The 17106-nt window shown below is 45.0% G+C and overlaps 1 protein-coding gene across 35 annotated transcripts in view; it reads left to right on the top strand.

Moving 5' to 3' along the window:
- Pex5l (peroxisomal biogenesis factor 5-like) overlaps nt 1-11623 on the top strand; it is a 213574-nt gene extending 201951 nt beyond the window's left edge. For 34 of the 35 annotated variants that reach the window (XM_063281429.1, XM_063281424.1, XM_063281421.1 and 31 more), the window contains 5 exon segments: nt 397-467; nt 1815-2012; nt 3160-3325; nt 3678-3835; nt 5280-11623. In XM_063281429.1, coding sequence (XP_063137499.1) covers nt 397-467; nt 1815-2012; nt 3160-3325; nt 3678-3835; nt 5280-5484 — 798 coding nt within the window. In that variant the 3' untranslated portion in view covers nt 5485-11623. 35 annotated transcript variants of the gene reach the window in all.
- The last annotated feature ends 5483 nt before the right edge of the window (nt 11624-17106 follow it).

Here is a 17106-nt window from a genome sequence, read left to right as displayed (position 1 = left end):
GATTTACTCTCCCAACATTTATGGGATGTCTACTGTGTCCTCAAAACCACACTAAGTCCCAGCATACAGTTCTGAAGAGTTGGGGAAATGTACAGGGGTTAAGAAGACACCTTTGTGGTATATATCTGGAGGACCGAGTAAATAAAGTAGGGGATCACAGAGAAGCAGAGCTGGGAGTGCGAGGCTGGCCCTCCCTTCAAGTAGCTTCCCTGTAACTAAGTTTCCTCCCCACAGGGGATCACAGCTAAACTAACTAAAATAGCAAGCAAGTCTGCTTTACTTTGCAATGGTAACAGTCTGTTTTATGTTTGTTTGTCTGTTTGTCTGTTTTCTTGTGTTGGTTTGGTTTGGGCTTTTGGTTGGTTGGTTGGTTTCCTGTTTGTCTTGTTCTCCCAGGCATGGCAGTTTCTTGGTATAACCCAGGCCGAGAATGAAAACGAACAGGCAGCCATTGTCGCCCTCCAGAGGTACATGAAGCTAAGTTCACAATTGCGTGCTGGGGACAATTGTGTGTGTCTTTGAGCTCTTAGAATTGGTCCAAGGCATGTGCTGGGCTGCCAAGTGCCACACCTATGTGGCTCTCAAGGGATAATTTTCCCAAACCCTTGAGAAGAATTTTCCTTAATGCTTCTCATTCTACATGTTGATCAGCTCATGTTCACATCTCACAGCACAAGTTGGCTGGGGCATTGTATTTTCCTTGACAGCCTTTTCCTGAGAGATGCTGGAAATGAGGGGATGCCAAGACCTCTTAGCACATGTAAAACAGAGATAGGATTTAAACCCCTATCCCATGATGCAAATTCTAGAGCACTCTGAGTGGGTCATTCCTAAACCTGCATGCAACGCACATTGGGATTATTTTGTAAGATGTCTTAAAAACTCCCAGGAATCATGATTGACTTGGTTAGGACTGAGGAAGCGTCATTAGCACTAAAATCTCCAAGGGGATCCTGACACCCACTCAGAGTTTGTGGCTGAGTTTCTGAGGTACTGGGCACTTGCTTCTCCAAGTTTTAAGCAGATCCTTCCGGCGTCTCCAGCATCTGTGGGTGTGTCACCCTGGGAGCCACTGCAGCCCCCAGCGCTAGAATGGGTGTAGTGCAAAGTCCCCATTTTGCACTTCTAAGTTTGGAAATTCCTGGCAGAGGCCGGTAGAAAGGAACTCAGGGGACAATAGCCTGGAACATCTATAAGCCTCTATTCGTAATCTAGAGACAAAGACATCAGCCTCTCCTTTGCAAAGCACTGTACAGCCTTCCATCTCTGCGCACCAAAATTTTGTTCAAGTCCAATTAGGGGAGTTAAGATAATACGGCTACATCTAAGTAATATTCCCTTTATACCATATAGCAACCACACCTCCTTTGGCTTTAGAAAAGCTTATTCACAAAACCAGAACTGGGAAAATAGGCAGTACCAGCTGCTGTTGCAGAGGACTCTGGATCAGTTCTCAGTACTCGCATCATCTCAGTAGTTCACAACCATCTTTAAGTCCTTTCCCAGGAGTCCAGTGCCCTCTTCTGCATTCCATGGGCACCATGCTCAAACATGGTACACAGATACACATGCAGGCAAAACAGCCATACATAAAATAAAATGTTTTTAAAAATAAAATTACAAATCCAGCTGTCATGAGGATGTTTTATCCTCTTTAAAACGAATCTTTGGTCTGGGTTTTCATTTGGAGAAATAAAGTACTTTGCAGTGACTTGACATAGATCAATTTAACCTCTGCAAGTTTTAATTAATGAAGGTTTCCAGGCTGTGTAAAATGCCTCTCTGTAACCGTTGGTGCTTTGCCTTCTCTCGAGGTGCCTGGAGTTGCAGCCCAACAACTTGAAGGCTCTGATGGCCTTGGCTGTGAGTTACACCAATACCAGCCACCAGCAGGATGCTTGTGAGGCGCTGAAGAACTGGATTAAGCAAAACCCAAAGTACAAGTACCTTGTGAAGAACAAGAAAGGCTCTCCAGGCCTCACGCGGCGAATGTCTAAATCCCCAGTTGACAGGTTGTCCTCACTCTATGTGGAATCCTTCTATTAAGTGTCACAGGACAACTGAAATAAGCATCTTATAAGGAAGAAATGTTTATCTTAGCTCACATTCTTAAAGAATTAGACAGCGGTCAGTTAGTCTATTGCTTTAAGAATCGTGATCTGGTGATGCATCAAAGCAAAGACACATGGTCAAGGAGGTAGCTCCTCGCGGTGGCTGGGAAGCAAGGGGGCTGTCAAGTGTGTCAAGTCCTTCACACACTGCTTCCAGGACCTGACTTCCTTCCACTGGGCCCCACTTTGCAAGATTCTGCCACACTTCCACAGAGTTACAGGCTGGTGTTTTGGAGTTACAAACACATCTCCAAGCCCCAGAAGCTGTCCTTTAGAGATAATAACAAGCATCACAACCATTCATAGATATTTACCCACCTACTGTACTTCAAAGCCAAGGGCTTGGGAGTTAATACCAGTACTCTAAGAACTAGGGGTGCGTAGGCCTACATCCCTTGTCAGTGGAAATCTGTCTCCTAAAAGTTTAACAATGAATCCCAGTGCTAACTCCTTCTCATTGAATCCTTGGTCAGTTCAGCTTCAAGGATCAAGCACTGGCAAGCACATGGTCCACAGTGCTCACCCCATGAGAACCTTAATGTGGCTTGCATATGTGTTTTATTGCATATTTATGACTATTGACCATGTTGTTTTTATCATTCAGCATTAATCTCACTGAGCTAAGATATATATATGCCTTTTTTTTAGTTTTGACAGAGATGGGTGTTTTGCCTGAACATAGACCTGTGTACCCAGGGGCACACCTGGTACCTGCAGAGGCCAGAAGATGATGTCACTCCCATGAGACTAGAGTTACAGATCACTGTTAGCCACTATATGGGTGCTGGGAAACAAACCTGGGTCTTCTGCAAGAGCATTAAGTGCTCTTAGCCATTGAGTTGTCACCCGGACTCTTAAACTTTTCAAGGAAAACTTTTCACTTTGGGGCAAGAGGGATAACTTAGCAGTTAAGAGACCATAGTTCTCTTCCAAAGGCCCCAAGTTCACTTCCCAGCAAGGATATCAAATACTACATAGCCTGGAGCCTGTAACTCCAGCTCCAGGGGTTCGAACTTCCTGAGCACTGAATCGGAGTCCTCTTTCGTAGCTCTGTCCTGGAAGGGGTGAAGGACCTGTACCTGGAGGCTGCCCACCAAAATGGTGACATGATCGACCCAGACCTGCAGACGGGTCTTGGAGTTCTGTTCCACCTGAGTGGAGAGTTCAACCGAGCGATCGATGCATTTAATGCTGCCTTAACTGTTCGGCCAGAGGTAAGGAATCCCAGCAGGCCTGGGGGTTTGTAACAAACAAGCGTTTGCAGGTGAACCTTTGTACATTACTTCTACATTTTACCTCTGCCCCTAGCGATTTCAAGTAGACGTGCACACACCACTGTGCTGTCCATACCAAAATGTCTAAGACAGAAAGGTTAATTACAAGATAATCAAATGACCACCGCCCTTTGAGGAATAAAAGTCCTTTTTACCAAGTTAACCCGGGAGAAGTTTTATTAATTCCACTCATTACAGACGCAGTTCATAAGCACTCGGCCGTGGCTTCAGGGTTACGGGAACACTACCACAGTGCTCCTGGATACTAAAGAGCTCTGGTCTTTGTCATAAGGATTACTCGTTGTGGAACCGACTTGGGGCAACCTTGGCAAATGGAGACCGCAGTGAGGAAGCTGTAGAGGCCTACACGAGAGCACTGGAGATCCAGCCAGGTTTCATCCGGTCCAGGTACAACCTGGGAATCAGCTGCATCAACCTGGGTGCCTACAGGTGAGGTTTGCCTGCATTCACGTGAGTCGCGCGGTGACCCAGCGTCCGTGCACTTCTGTGTGAACTGTGAATAGTCAAATGTTTGATTTTTCGATTTGAGAAAACAAGAACCTTGGAGAGGGACAAAGCCAGGGGGACCTGGTAAAACTGCTGAGGAAGGTTTCAGATCCACTGTTTGGCAAAGCAAAAACAAATATACAGTTTGTTCTAAACCTGATGTATAGATAGAATGAGATGGAAAAGAGAAAAGAGAAACATTGTGGGTTTATTTTTAAAACGCAATAACACTAGGGAAGGGAATTTTTAAATAATGGGTTACTGTTTAAAATGTCCTGGCACAGTCATGGCCCCCAAAAGCTGCAAAGCCACTGAGTAGCCAGGAACTCAGCTGACCCCACTCCCACCCTGTTGTACTTCCTACAAACGATGAGACAGTCAAAGCCTTTGGAGAGCATGAGTTTTATCTGTCAGAAATTGAACTAGAGCGTTTAAAAAGATTTACTAGAACGTAATAAAACATTGTGTGTCATCAGCATGTGTGTAAAACATGCTTTACAAGAAAGTAATCACTTCCAAAACCAGACTGAGCTGAGAGAGAAGAGCAGCATCGTGTTGTGCTTTGGAAAACTACCTTAACTCTCGCTTCCTAGAAGCAGTTTGTTTCAGCCTTTGCATTCTGTCTGTTGGGCTGTCTCATATGCATGCTCCCTAGGCGTGGTGAGGTGTGTAGGCCAGCAGATGTGAGCAGGGGAGGGGAGTGGGGGAGGGGAGCAGTGAGCAGGTGAAAGTGAAAGGGTCAAGTGCCTCCCTCAGTTTGGTAATGAAAATCATGTGCCCTCACAAACCCCAGGCTCCCCAGACCACACTTGGAGAACTATTGATCTTTAACCATAAAAGCTTTTACAGAAATTAGCTCCAGGGCTCTCCCCAGCAAAATTCTGAAATGACTTCTGCTATCGCTATTATTCACAAAGGGACTGAATTTCAGCAAAGAAATTTGCCTAAGGCTCAACAGCTGGGACTGAAGCCCAGGTGGTCTAATAATGAAACTTAATCGCTTATTTCTGCCACTACCAGGCAAATTCAGATCACCTCACTTTGGGTGGTGGGGGACACATTTTTGTTCTTAAAGGCGGGGTATAGAGATTGTTTCTGCATGTGGACCACATCTCCAGGTCATTCCTGGAGCAGGGGCATTGCACTGACTTAGCAGTGGTTGTGTTAGCCTCCCTCCTAGCTAACTGGCTCTTCTTTTCTCATTCTGGTCCACTGTATTTAACAAAAGATGCTCAGCAGAAAATGGCTAGAGAACCTGAAAGTCACCAGGGATCCCAGTCGCCCTAGAGAGAACCAGGGCTCTGCACAAAAACAGCTTAAGCCGCTTGTTTGTTTTAGCAATCTGGAATTCACGGCATTCTAAGATGTGCTTTTTCTCCCTTTTCAGAGAAGCGGTCAGCAACTTTCTCACTGCCCTCAGCTTGCAGAGGAAGAGCAGGAACCAGCAGCAGGTCCCTCACCCTGCCATCTCCGGGAACATCTGGGCCGCCCTCAGGATTGCGCTGTCGCTGATGGACCAGCCAGAGCTCTTCCAGGCAGCCAACCTCGGCGACCTGGATGTCCTCCTGAGAGCTTTCAACTTGGATCCTTGAAGGAAAAGAAAAGAAATAAAGGATAATAACGCCTCATCTGTGTTATTATACTAAAAAAGAGACAAAACTATTTTATTATGAACTTCCAAAAAAGAAATTTTTTAAGGATTAAAGCTGAGAGTCAAAAGGCCATGGTCATATAACCCAAGGGAATTGATTCCTACAGCCCCAGTCTCTGTTCAGACCCAAAAGCACAAAGTGAAGGCCGGGTTCCAGAGAAGAACTGAGATCCTCAGGACAAACCAAGATAAGGTAACTATGTTCTCTTCCAAATTGCAAGTGTACTTTGAGTGATGCTGCCCCTATCCCAGCCGGTGGCACATCTAAGGGACATTCGTGGGACATAACACAACAATCTGTCCACAGTCAGTGAACTCAGGCTGTCTCTAAACCGTCTCCCCCTTTTGAAAGACTGAACATAGTTTGGGCCATTTGCAAAAGGACATGGCTTCCCTCACGCCCATTCTAACTTTGACTGTAAGCCTTTGTTTTCAGAGAGAGAGAGAGAGCTTTGCTGGCAAAAGCAGTTTTTGCACTAGAAGTTTTTGCTGTTCCCAATGAAATCCTTTCTAGGGTTGTACATAAGCACTTTACTATGTTATTTATGCCTTGCCGGGCTTCTGACTTGCTGCTCCAGTTTCTAACTCGGGGAGGGGGAAGGGAGTGTGGGGTTGAAAGATTTGAGAACTCAGAGTTGTTAGCTCAGTCAGTGGACCAAATAAAAAAGCTATAAGAATAGGTTTTTTTAAGTGTAGGGTTTGGAAGGTGTGTTTGCACAGAATGTAAATATGTTAGCCCAGTTCTCTCTGTGTGCTTCCTGGGAGTCCATGGATCTCGGAGGGAAGCAAAGCTCGGATAGCATTCTCCCTGCAGAGGGGAGCTTGGTGATTCTGCGATTTCTAATGAGTTGTGTTGAACTGTTTTCCTATCCTGTTTTCCTGGCTTTCTAACTGCCTTGCACAACGATACTTCCTTTAAACCGTTACTATTCCAAATGGTATTTCTTAAGCGTGATAAATACAATGTTCCTAAAGTTGATGTGTTTCCTGGGTTCCGTACTAACCCCCACTGTCCATGTCCTCACATTGTAAGTGACAGAAGGCTCACATCTGTAACCCAGCAGCACAGAGCAGCAGAGGTCTCATCTGGAAGAGACAAGTAGCACCCAGCGAGAGCCAGGCCTTCTCCAATGGCCGAGAAATCTGACTTAATTGTTGGCCTTCTACATATTTCTCCAGATTACTTGGTGGGTGTTTGGCACTTGGTGGTCATTTCAAAAGATGCATTCATTAAAAAATTAGAAAAATGTTGGCAGAACACTAACCAAAGTAACATTTTGCTCAGCTCGAATTCTAGTAAATTACCCTATTCTTCTTCCCTCTGTAGCCTGCCTGCGTCCAGAATCATCCTGAAAGTAGTTTCATGCCCATTGCTTATTAATATCTCACTTTAGCTTCCAAACTTTGGGTCAAAGCCGATATTGACTGCAGAATCATCTACTAATGATAGAAAATGTGCCAGAGGCTGACCTCTCTGCCACTGTGCCATTCCCTGGATTGGGGGATGCCTGAAGTTCATAGGTCACTACAAGTCCTTGAAGCTCATCTATCACACAGGCTTCCTGGCTCACGGGGACAAGGTGATAAGACCACTGTAGTGGCCTCAACCTTCACTCTTCACTGCTAATATTCCTTATGGCAGAGCAGTAGCCCCAGGTTGGCAGCAGGCATTGGGAGGCATCGGGGCATCCACTTCTGGGCACGGAAACAAGTCACACACTTTCTAATAGCATCAAGAACAGCTTGAGTGTATTTCGAAGAGCAGAATTTTCTAGACTGTTAGAAACAGATTGGGAAGACGTCTTCGGGCCATACTGCAGACAGTGGCCTTGCCTGCTGGGACATTGCTGATAGTGCAGTGACCTTTCCTGCCTTCTTTCTCACTCCAAGGGTCACATACTGACCATGTGACTCCCCCAGAGACCCCTACAAGCCTCTGAACCAAGGGTTCAAAGAACGTTTCACAACTCTTCTGGTCCTAATGCTCTCCGGGGCTCTCCGTGGCACCTGGTCTTGCCAGGATGATGACCCACCTCGGCCTTGTCGCTTCACATGGAGATCAGTCACGGCCCGACTGGTACAAATATGAGAAACCCGATTTCATTTTATGATGCTGAGCAGTGTCAAATATGGTGGCCCAAGGTCCGTGTTGCCATCAGAAGACCAAGTCACTTCAAACTCCAGGGAGATGTTTTAGGGGACAATTAAGAGTGTTCCGCTCCACCATGAGGGAGCAGTGTGTAGGACCTTATCCACTCCTTCGGTTCTATCCATCACAGTCCAGATGTTTATAGGCTACCACTTGACAGGAAGTTCAAAGGCATCACCTAAGAGGGAAAGAGTTGCTATCCTAATGAGAATAAAAAATAATAACTAAAAAGTAAAACTTTGTATAAATAGAGCCCTAGCAGACACTAAGCAGTGAGCTTCAGTGTCTTCCTTCTCTGCTTCCCTCCCCACTCCCCATGCTTTTTAAATGCAGAACTGTTAGGGCTTCTCATCCTCTTGGCATGAAATTGCCTTGTCTCTTTCCATTTGAAACAGTGAGGCACTCTTCTGAGGCCCTCAGGAGAAGCCTGAGGATGACATTCATTCTTGGAGATGGCCTCAGTGGCTTCCCTGAACTGATTCCTCCAGTAAATTGGATGAAAATCCAGAGACCATTCTTATCGAACATCTCTATGCACAGAAGAGGCAGGATAGAGGGAGACTGGGGGTGTAGCTCAGTGGGTACTGTGTGTCCACCACTACATAAACTGACCATGGTGGTGTACATTGTAATCCCAGCACTTGGAAAGTTCAAGCAGGAAGATCCGGGAGCTTAAGGTCATCCTGGGCTGTAGGAGGCGCTGTAGAGACAAGGAGTGAAGAACCTTCTAAAGGAGTCAGTCTCTGTGATTCTGTGTTCTCTGCACTTCATTCTGACACCCCTCCCAAGGACGCACCAGAAACTTTAATAACTAACAATGAAGTGCACTTTCTCAGCCAGTCTGATTTCTGCCAGAATTGGGTAGGAATGTCCACGATATACGATATACTCACTCTCAGATTAACATACCATTTTCATTGAGAGGTTCTGTTATGTTGACTTGTAGATCGGTGTCCATAGTCTTTTACAGGGAAGTCATTCTGTGATATTCCCACCGTATGGGCTAGACTTGACCATAATTGTGGCCCATCTCACAGTTTCCAAACCTCTTAACATAGAGTTTACCTGTGCCCTCCTGGAGAAAGCAGAGAAAAGAGGATGCCCACTCCTCACTTGTCTCTGAATTGCTTAGGTTGAAACGCACATACATTAGTGTTGAGAGGAGGGTAGGGTCTTTTTTCCCCACCCTGACGTGCTTCTAAAAGCATTCTAGAAACCAGGTGTCTGGAAGATTTAATTTGTGTGCCACCTTTCTGAGACCTCTGATTTTGGAAAGGGATTCAGGGGCAACACCCATGACTTCAACCTTGTAACATAGCTTCACACTGGCTCCCCATGCAGAGTCCCTACCCTACGTCTCACATTGTTTATAGGACTGGCTGAATTAAGCAGTTTTGAACTAAGAGGTAGATCCATATATTTTTAAAGAGTGTTCATAGATCAACAATGGCATAAAGTTTGTAAAAAAAAAAAAAAAAGCAGATCAACTATGGCATAAAGTTCGTAAAAAAAAAAGCAATTTTTTTAAAAAAGCAAAACATATAACCTCAGGTATAAAACTACTGCATGCATCAGTACTTAAAACCTGCCTATGACTATTAACCAAAGCATGCGAGATTACGTCACTGAATGTGAATTGGCCCACTCACGCCAAGCATGACTGGTGTCATAGGCTAGCTTGTGTTTCCATTTTTCTCAACAAGCAAGCACCTCCTAACCTTGTTCCAGTTTTTTCTCTTTGCTTTTTCCATCTCGTCTTTCTTGTAGATCATTGGCCTGCTATCATATTGGCATTGACCATGGCTCTCAGGTTGGTTCATACATTATGGCTGTCAGTCTCAGGCCCATTCTCTGAGGGACTCAGGTACAGACGTGGATCCTTGAAAACACACTTGAGGCTCAATAGAGCTAAAAGTATGAAAAGGCCACACAACTGTCACTGCACAAGAAGTTTTGAGCTTTAAATTCTTAATAATGGATTTCAGGTTTTCTTTTCAGAAAGTTTGGGAAGAAATAGAAAGCATTTGGGATTCTAAACTATCTGGGAAGGTTAAAGTGATGACACACACATGGAGATTGCCCTAAGCAAAGCAGACATGGGCCCTTAGTTTCCCATTGAGTGGTTTGTCACAGAGTAGCATGTAAAGTGTTGTTCAACTTGCACGGTCAAAGTCCCTCTCCCTTCATAAACTCCATTTGATCAACCTGATCACAAATGCTCAAATTTGGGGGTAGAAGATGGTTTGATTGTCAGTGGAAATGTCATTTCTGTGACTTTTTCTGTAACTCCAATTTTATGAAAAGGCCAGGAAAGGAGTGATTTAAGCTCAGTTCAATGAAGCTGGTGCTGGGGTCAGAGTTCCAGGGGTACAGTGCTTACCTACCATGTGCAAAGCTCTGGGTTTGATCCCACACAGCATTCAACTGGGCCTGGTGACACCCATCTGTAATCCCAGCACGTGGGAGGTAGAGGCAGGAAAATCAGGAAGTCAAAGACATCCTTGGCCATACAGAATTCAAGGCCAGCCTGTGTTATGTAAGACACTGCCTCGATAAATGAATAAATAAGGCCTTCAGGTCATATGTGAAGAATGCCCCATGCCCTCCAGAGACAACCCCAGAGTCTAAACTACCTTTCATACGCACACAGAGAGGCCACGTATGAAGATGTAAACGGTTAGAGCAAAGCAATAGTAAATCAAAGTGTGAGGCGTAATAGTCTCTCACACGGCGTGAGGATGCTCTGATTGCTGCAGAAATACCACATGACTGAGAGCAGTAAGGGGGGAGAACAAGGAAGCCGCCCGTGGCCGCGCTGTGCAATGCGTATCTTTGGGATCGGCTTTGGTTTGCCTTTGAATGGAGGGGAGAGGGAAATGGCATGCACACGATAGATGACTTGAATTGTGTCATTCAAGCAGTGTGTTCGTGTTACTGTCAGTGAAAGGACACAAGCCTAACTCATCAAATTCCTTCTTTTCCCCCATATCTCATCTGACCCAAACCCTTCTCAATTTTCATCACCCAAATTTGTTTACATCAGTTGAGAAAAACAACTGATCAAGTCAGTAAACTTTTTACAGCCTACGAGAAGCATTTACTACTTAGAAACATTTCTATCTATTTTCTATATCTGTGAATACTGCGTATCTAATCTAACCTAAGAATTGTGTTTTAAGAAAAGCGCAATGATGCTACCTTATGATGCTCAATGTTTAAAATCTTGGGATTTCATTTTCAAGCTGAAATAGGTAACAGAAAAACTTAACCTTAAATGTTTACATTGAATTTCTAAATTAATACCAATTCCAAATTAAGTGATCTATGCTCAATTAAAGGCCATGGGGAATTTGAAACTTATTGGCATTCTATGAGATACTATTTCTGTGGCATAGTGAATAATACACAGACTATTCTGCCATGTAGTAAGCCTTCAGTGTAGTCTTTCTCTGCATTGCCTTTTGGAATAAAACTATGTATCCTAACCATGTATCCTACTGAAATGTTAATTCACAGATGACCTATAATTTGCCAAGTACTGAGCTTAAGGTAGTGCGTTTATACTTTATTGAAGGCTCGCCTTCCTTTTTCACATTATTAACCTGTATTTACATTTGTGTAGTTTTAAACTATGTTTCCAAATAAACTTTGTCTGTGGCTTCATGGTCTTTTCAGAACTCTCTCAAGAAGGGATTTGGGGTCAGACCACTTAAAGTCAAACAGAAACCAATTACTACTGCTTTAAGAAGCCTTTCTGTCGAATATCACAACATATAATTTTGCATGAATTATCTGGAAAGCAGGAATGCATTTGTAGACAAAGAAAACACCTTGAAAACCATTTTCCTTTGTTAATTTTTTAAGACTAAAATATTAACCTGAAATCGAAATTTGTGATCTTTTTAGAATAAAAGCATTAAAATATGTGTCACTTCAGGGTCTTTCTTGGAAGGGGCTTAGTCAGACAATAAATAACTCTGACTACACGCAGGTTTTCTCCTAGTATAAGACATACCTAGACTATAATAAGCACTCATGTCTGTCAAGTGGGAGAATGGGGCAGTGAGGAATTACGAGAGGGTCCTTATTGTTGGGACCATGTGGGCTCAGATTCTAACCCAGAGCCAGCTGAATGGAGTGAGGGGACAACATTCCTGGAAGAGTCAACAGCTAATACCAAGGTGGGAATGAGCTTGGTGTGCGCTCATGTAGGAGACCAAGACGGCAAGGGCTGGAAGCAAGGAGGTTCAGAGATGCCAGGTACAGTGGCGGGACCCAGGGAGACCTTCTCTCAGAGTAGGGCAAAGGGCAGCCCTGAAGTCTGTTTCCTTCCTGCCTGGTTAGGTTGACATTGAAGGTAGCCACAGGGGGCCTGAACTGGCACTCATGCCTCCCCATAACTGACCCTTCTTGAATTCAGGACCCATTTGGCTTTGGTGTCTTCCATTCTTTTCTCCAAAAAGTCAAGTTGTGCATCCTCCCCCCCCCCGGCCCCGACAGACAGACAGACAGACAGACAGACAGACACACACACACACACACACACACACACACACACACACACACACACACACTTTACTGTTAAGTTATAACAGCACACTAATATGCCATCCAGTGGCAAACTGAAGCTTTACTCCCACCTCAGATTAACCTGGTGCTTTTCAAAAGTCTCCTACCAAGAGGCCCTTGGTCCTGTCAAGGCCCCAGTCGGGGCGGGGAGGCAAGAGGAAGTGGGCGGGTGGGTGAGGGGCGCCCTCACAGAAGTAGGGAGAGGGAGGATGGAATAGCGGGTTTCTGGAGGGGAAACCAGGAAAGGGGATAACATTTAAAATGTAAATAAAAAGTATCCAATAAAAAAAGTCTCCTACCTCCACTTTTTAAACATCAGCTGTACATAACTATTATTCCAGAAATAGCTCCTTCTCTCCACGTGTATGAAAAACCAACCAAAAAGGTTTAAAGCGTTCTTTACGATTTTATTTGTTTCTGTGTGTATGTATGTGTGTATGCATGTGGAGGACATAGATCAACCTTGGGTGTTTTCCTTTCCACAACTTTAAAATGTTTGTGTGTGTTTGGGGGCGGGGGTTGTGTGTGTAAGATGTCTGTGTGTATATGTGTGTGCGAGGGAGATGTATGTGTAAGATGTGAGATGTGAATGTATGCGTAAGATGTGTGTGTGTGAGGTGTGCATGTGTGTGCGTGTGTGTGTGTGTGATATGTATATGTGAAATGTGCTCAAGTAAGCCCACTTGCACTGCTCATCAGAGGGCATCAGGTCTCCAGGAGCAAGAATGAGAAGCCATGGGGTTGGGGATTTAGCTCAGTGGTAGAGCGCTTACCTAGGAAGCGCAAGGCCCTGGGTTCGGTCCCCAGCTCCGATAAAAAGAACCAAAAAAAAAAAAGAATGAGAAGCCATTGTGAGGTTTCCTGACACACCATTCTCTCTATAAGAGCAGCATTCCTTCCCCCTCCCCACCCCCCCCTACCTCCGAGCCATCTCTGCCCTCAGTCTCTAACTGAGCCTGGAGCTCACCATTACAGGAAGACTCTGGCCAAAGAGCCCCAGGGTTCCTCTCATCACTGCCTCCCCTGGACACCTCACTTGGCTTTTTATGCAGGTCCTGGGATTTGAACCTGGGTCCTCATGCTTGTGTGGAAAGCACTTTCATGACTGAGCCATCACACCGACCCCTTCATTTTTCACAGGTCTCCCTAAACTATACAGACAGACAAACTTAAAAGTTTGTATGATTATTTTATTTCATATTTTATTATTTTTATTACTATTACTAACTTTATATTCCATGCCAAAAAAAATTACTGCTCACTAACTGGTTTGTTATGTTTAACGGTTTTGTTTTGTTTGTTTTAGAGCGCTCTGGGTTTGAGGTTTGTTGTTTCGTTCTTCATGCTGAGGGCTCTTCCTAGAGCTGTGTACTTGCTAGGCAAGCACTTCAGGATTGGACTGCCAGGGCGCCTGGTGATCGGATCCACCCGTCTTCATTTGGGGAAATGATGGCGAATTCTAGTGCTCGTCTTTGAAGAACTAAACTGAAACTAAACCCAAAGCTGGCTGCTTCTGAACTTTCTTACCTGAGCTTAGATGGATGGAGATTGATTCCTTCCATACAACCTGCTGAAACCTGCTTGGGCCAGTAGGTGCTTCTACTTTGAGCTTTGCACCATGCTCCACAGCGCCCCCCAGCCCCCTCCCCCGCTCTCCCCACTGTTAATTTTACCCACTCCATAGCTGATTCTTGCAAATGAAAGAGGAGCAAAGCAGTCCGGTGAGAGGCCTCCCAGATTCAATGCTAACTGAAAAGCACAGCTGCCCTTCAGACCTGCCAAACCCGGTCCAGGAAAGGGCAGGCTTCAGAGAGAGAGCCAAGGTCATAGCCAAAGTCTGCTGCTTTCGATTAAAAACTGAAATCAAAATCATTCAGATAGTGTGATGCCTGCCCATCATCCCAACACTCAGGAGGCCAGGGCAGGATGGTGGGTCCGAGACCAGCCTGGGCCTCACAGAACTTGTCTCAAAAAAAAAAAAAAAAAAAAAAAAAAAAAAGGAAGGCAGAATGATAGCATCTGTCAACCCCACTGATCTGATCACCAGGGCTGATCTGGCTGGCTAGCCTTGTCCCTGTCCCCCTCACTGCACCATGTATACCCCTCCCTCACTGAACACTCAACTTCTCCCAAATAGAAAAAAAAATCACTTTTCAACAAGGGTATACAAGTACGAGAGAGAGAGAGAGAGAGAGAGAGAGAGAGAGAGAGAGACTTCTTCTCATAATATATATTTACAAAGTCTGACATAAAAATAATGTCTGCAAAAGAAGACTTATGATGGCGAAGGTCTGTACTGATGACTCTGCCCTCATAAAATATTAAGAACTGATACCAATTAAACTTAATTTCATTCAAATAGAAAAAAATAGCAATTTTAATTTCATTCAATGACGGGGCTGGAGAGATGGCTCAGTGGTTAAGAACACTGACTGTTCCTCCAGAGGTCCTGAGTTCAATTCCCAGCAACCACACAGTGGCTCACAACCATCTGTAATGGGATCTGGTGCCCTCTTCTGGTGTGCCTGAAGACAGCAACCGTGTACTCACGTAAATGAATACATCTTTGTTAAAAATTTAGTTCAATGGCAGACATTTCATACCTTCTCTCACTTCCAATCTCCCAGGTTTCCCCAGCCTCTGGGTCTCACTCCGTGCTACAGGACATGGGCTTTGCTTCTATCTCAGAGAAAGGTAAAGTGGGGAGAGAGGGAGCCACCTGCCGGTGCTGGCCCCACCTTCCTCCCTTGTCCCCCTTTCTATAGCTCTGTCTACGCCAGCCCCCATGCTGGCAGAAGACTCCATCCCATTCACCTGCTCAAGCCCAGGAGGCCTGCACCTCTTCCATGTCTTCATGTCAGCCCCAAAAGTTGGTTTGCTATTGCCCCACCCCCTTCCTCACACTTAAAAAACAAACACCTTCCCTTGAACCTATGCTTGTGTGCACCCCACCCACTTTTCTCTTGGGAGCAAATATCCTGGTTTCCTGGTCTAAAACATGCAGTTCTTCTCCACACATCTCTCCTGTGTCTTCGCTCTCTGACCATCCAGCCTAAACCTCCTAACTGTCAGTCAGATGGGTCGCAGCTCGACGGAAGACCATTACTGCTCCACACTCTAGAGTCTCACACCCGGCCTGCAGGACAGCTGGCCTCCTGGTACTATCATGCTCACTGCCGTCTACCAGTCCTGCTGAGCCTCCAGTGACTACGTGACAGAGCAGATAGGCCACCGCTGGGGGCTTCCACACCAGTTTTCCCAAGCACCCACCTGATGGGTCCTCTTCTTGCAAGTCCTGGCTCCGATCTTGTCTCGGCAATGCTGGGCACCTTATTTATCAGAACCAGCCCCCGTGCCCTGCTCCCTGCTCCATGCTCGCACAGCACCATCTTTTCACACCTCACAGAACATTACTTATTTTGTACATTCAGTACCTGGTGTTGCTAGGAAACAAATCCAACAAGGGCAAGGCATGTGTCTACTTTGTTTACAGACACAGTGTAAGCAAAACAACACATAGAACATGGTAGATATTTATTTATTGTTTGATGAGCCGGGATGCACAGATTTGCAAGTCAGCTGGCTAAATGAAAGTCTCCAAGAAAGTCTGTTTGGAAAGAAGTCATTAACTCTGGTGCACCACGTAGTTTAAAAACACTTCGGACCAAAACCACCATAGGCTTCGAGAACCATTTGTGCTAATGCGGTGATGTAAAATATCCTGTGTCCACCAAATTGTCACATGCTCTTCACACCTCACCTGATGAATCACCGTACCCATTGTACAGGGGACAAGATCGATCAAGCCACATGAAAGTCAAGGGGAAGGGATCTGATGTTGATCCTGGGTGCCCCATTCCTGACATTCTACCTCCCTATCATTCATCCAGAGAAGACAGATTGCACCTTTTTCCTATTATATTTTCCTACAATTAATCAAGTCTGTCATCGACTACCTTTGAAAAGCTGAGCTGAAGACTCATGAGCTTGCAGTTGAAGGATGGGTGTGGCAGGCTCTCCTGTTCAGAGTGCTGGGATAAAGAGTAGCGGATGGCTTGCAAGCATTTTTCTCTGGACCAAAAAAATCTCACCATGCCAACCACCTGCTCCCTCTCACCCTTTTCACTGAAACTATGGCTGACACTGAAGTCAGACAATAATTGGGATTTTCAAAATACATAGGCTCATTCTTTTAAAACCTTTGAACAGCAGAGAGATGTATTTTCAAACAATAGCTAGCACACCCTGTGCTATTTTGCTGAGCAAAATAATGTTCTTACCCAAAGACATTACTAATGCCTGTACTCTATCCCTGTGTGTCTGGCATAACAAATGGAACTTTGTCGGTGCGACCAAACAAAACTCTTGGTTTATTTGCACAGGGGCTCTTGTAATCCAGGAGGAACCCTAACTGCTTACATTGCTGAGGACTTGATCCTCTGTTTCTAGCTCCCAGGTGTTGAGGCCACAGGAGTATACGGAGGTTTGAGGACTTTAAGATGGGAGTGGTCTAGATTACCGGAGTGAGTCAATGTAATACCAGGAGTCCTTATATGAGAGAAGCAAATGACCCATTCAAAGGAGACGTGAGCATGCCTGATATCAAAGCTGTCAGGATGCTGACAGTTTTTTAAGAAGAAAAAAGAAAAGGAAAGGAGGAAAGGAAGAAAGAAGGAAAGAAAGAAAGAAGGAAGGAAGGAAGGAAGGAAGGAAGGAAGGAAGGAAGGAAGGAAGGAAGGAAGGAAACAAAGAAACAAAGAAACAAAGAAACAAAGAAACAAAGAAAGAAAGGGATGGGTGGGGGAACACCTCATAGAAGTGGTACGGGAGATAGGATGGGGGTTT

This window comes from Rattus norvegicus, chromosome 2 (genome assembly GCF_036323735.1).
Source record: "Rattus norvegicus strain BN/NHsdMcwi chromosome 2, GRCr8, whole genome shotgun sequence".
Classification (NCBI taxonomy): domain Eukaryota; kingdom Metazoa; phylum Chordata; class Mammalia; order Rodentia; family Muridae; genus Rattus; species Rattus norvegicus.
This window is presented reverse-complemented; position numbering and strand designations above follow the sequence as displayed.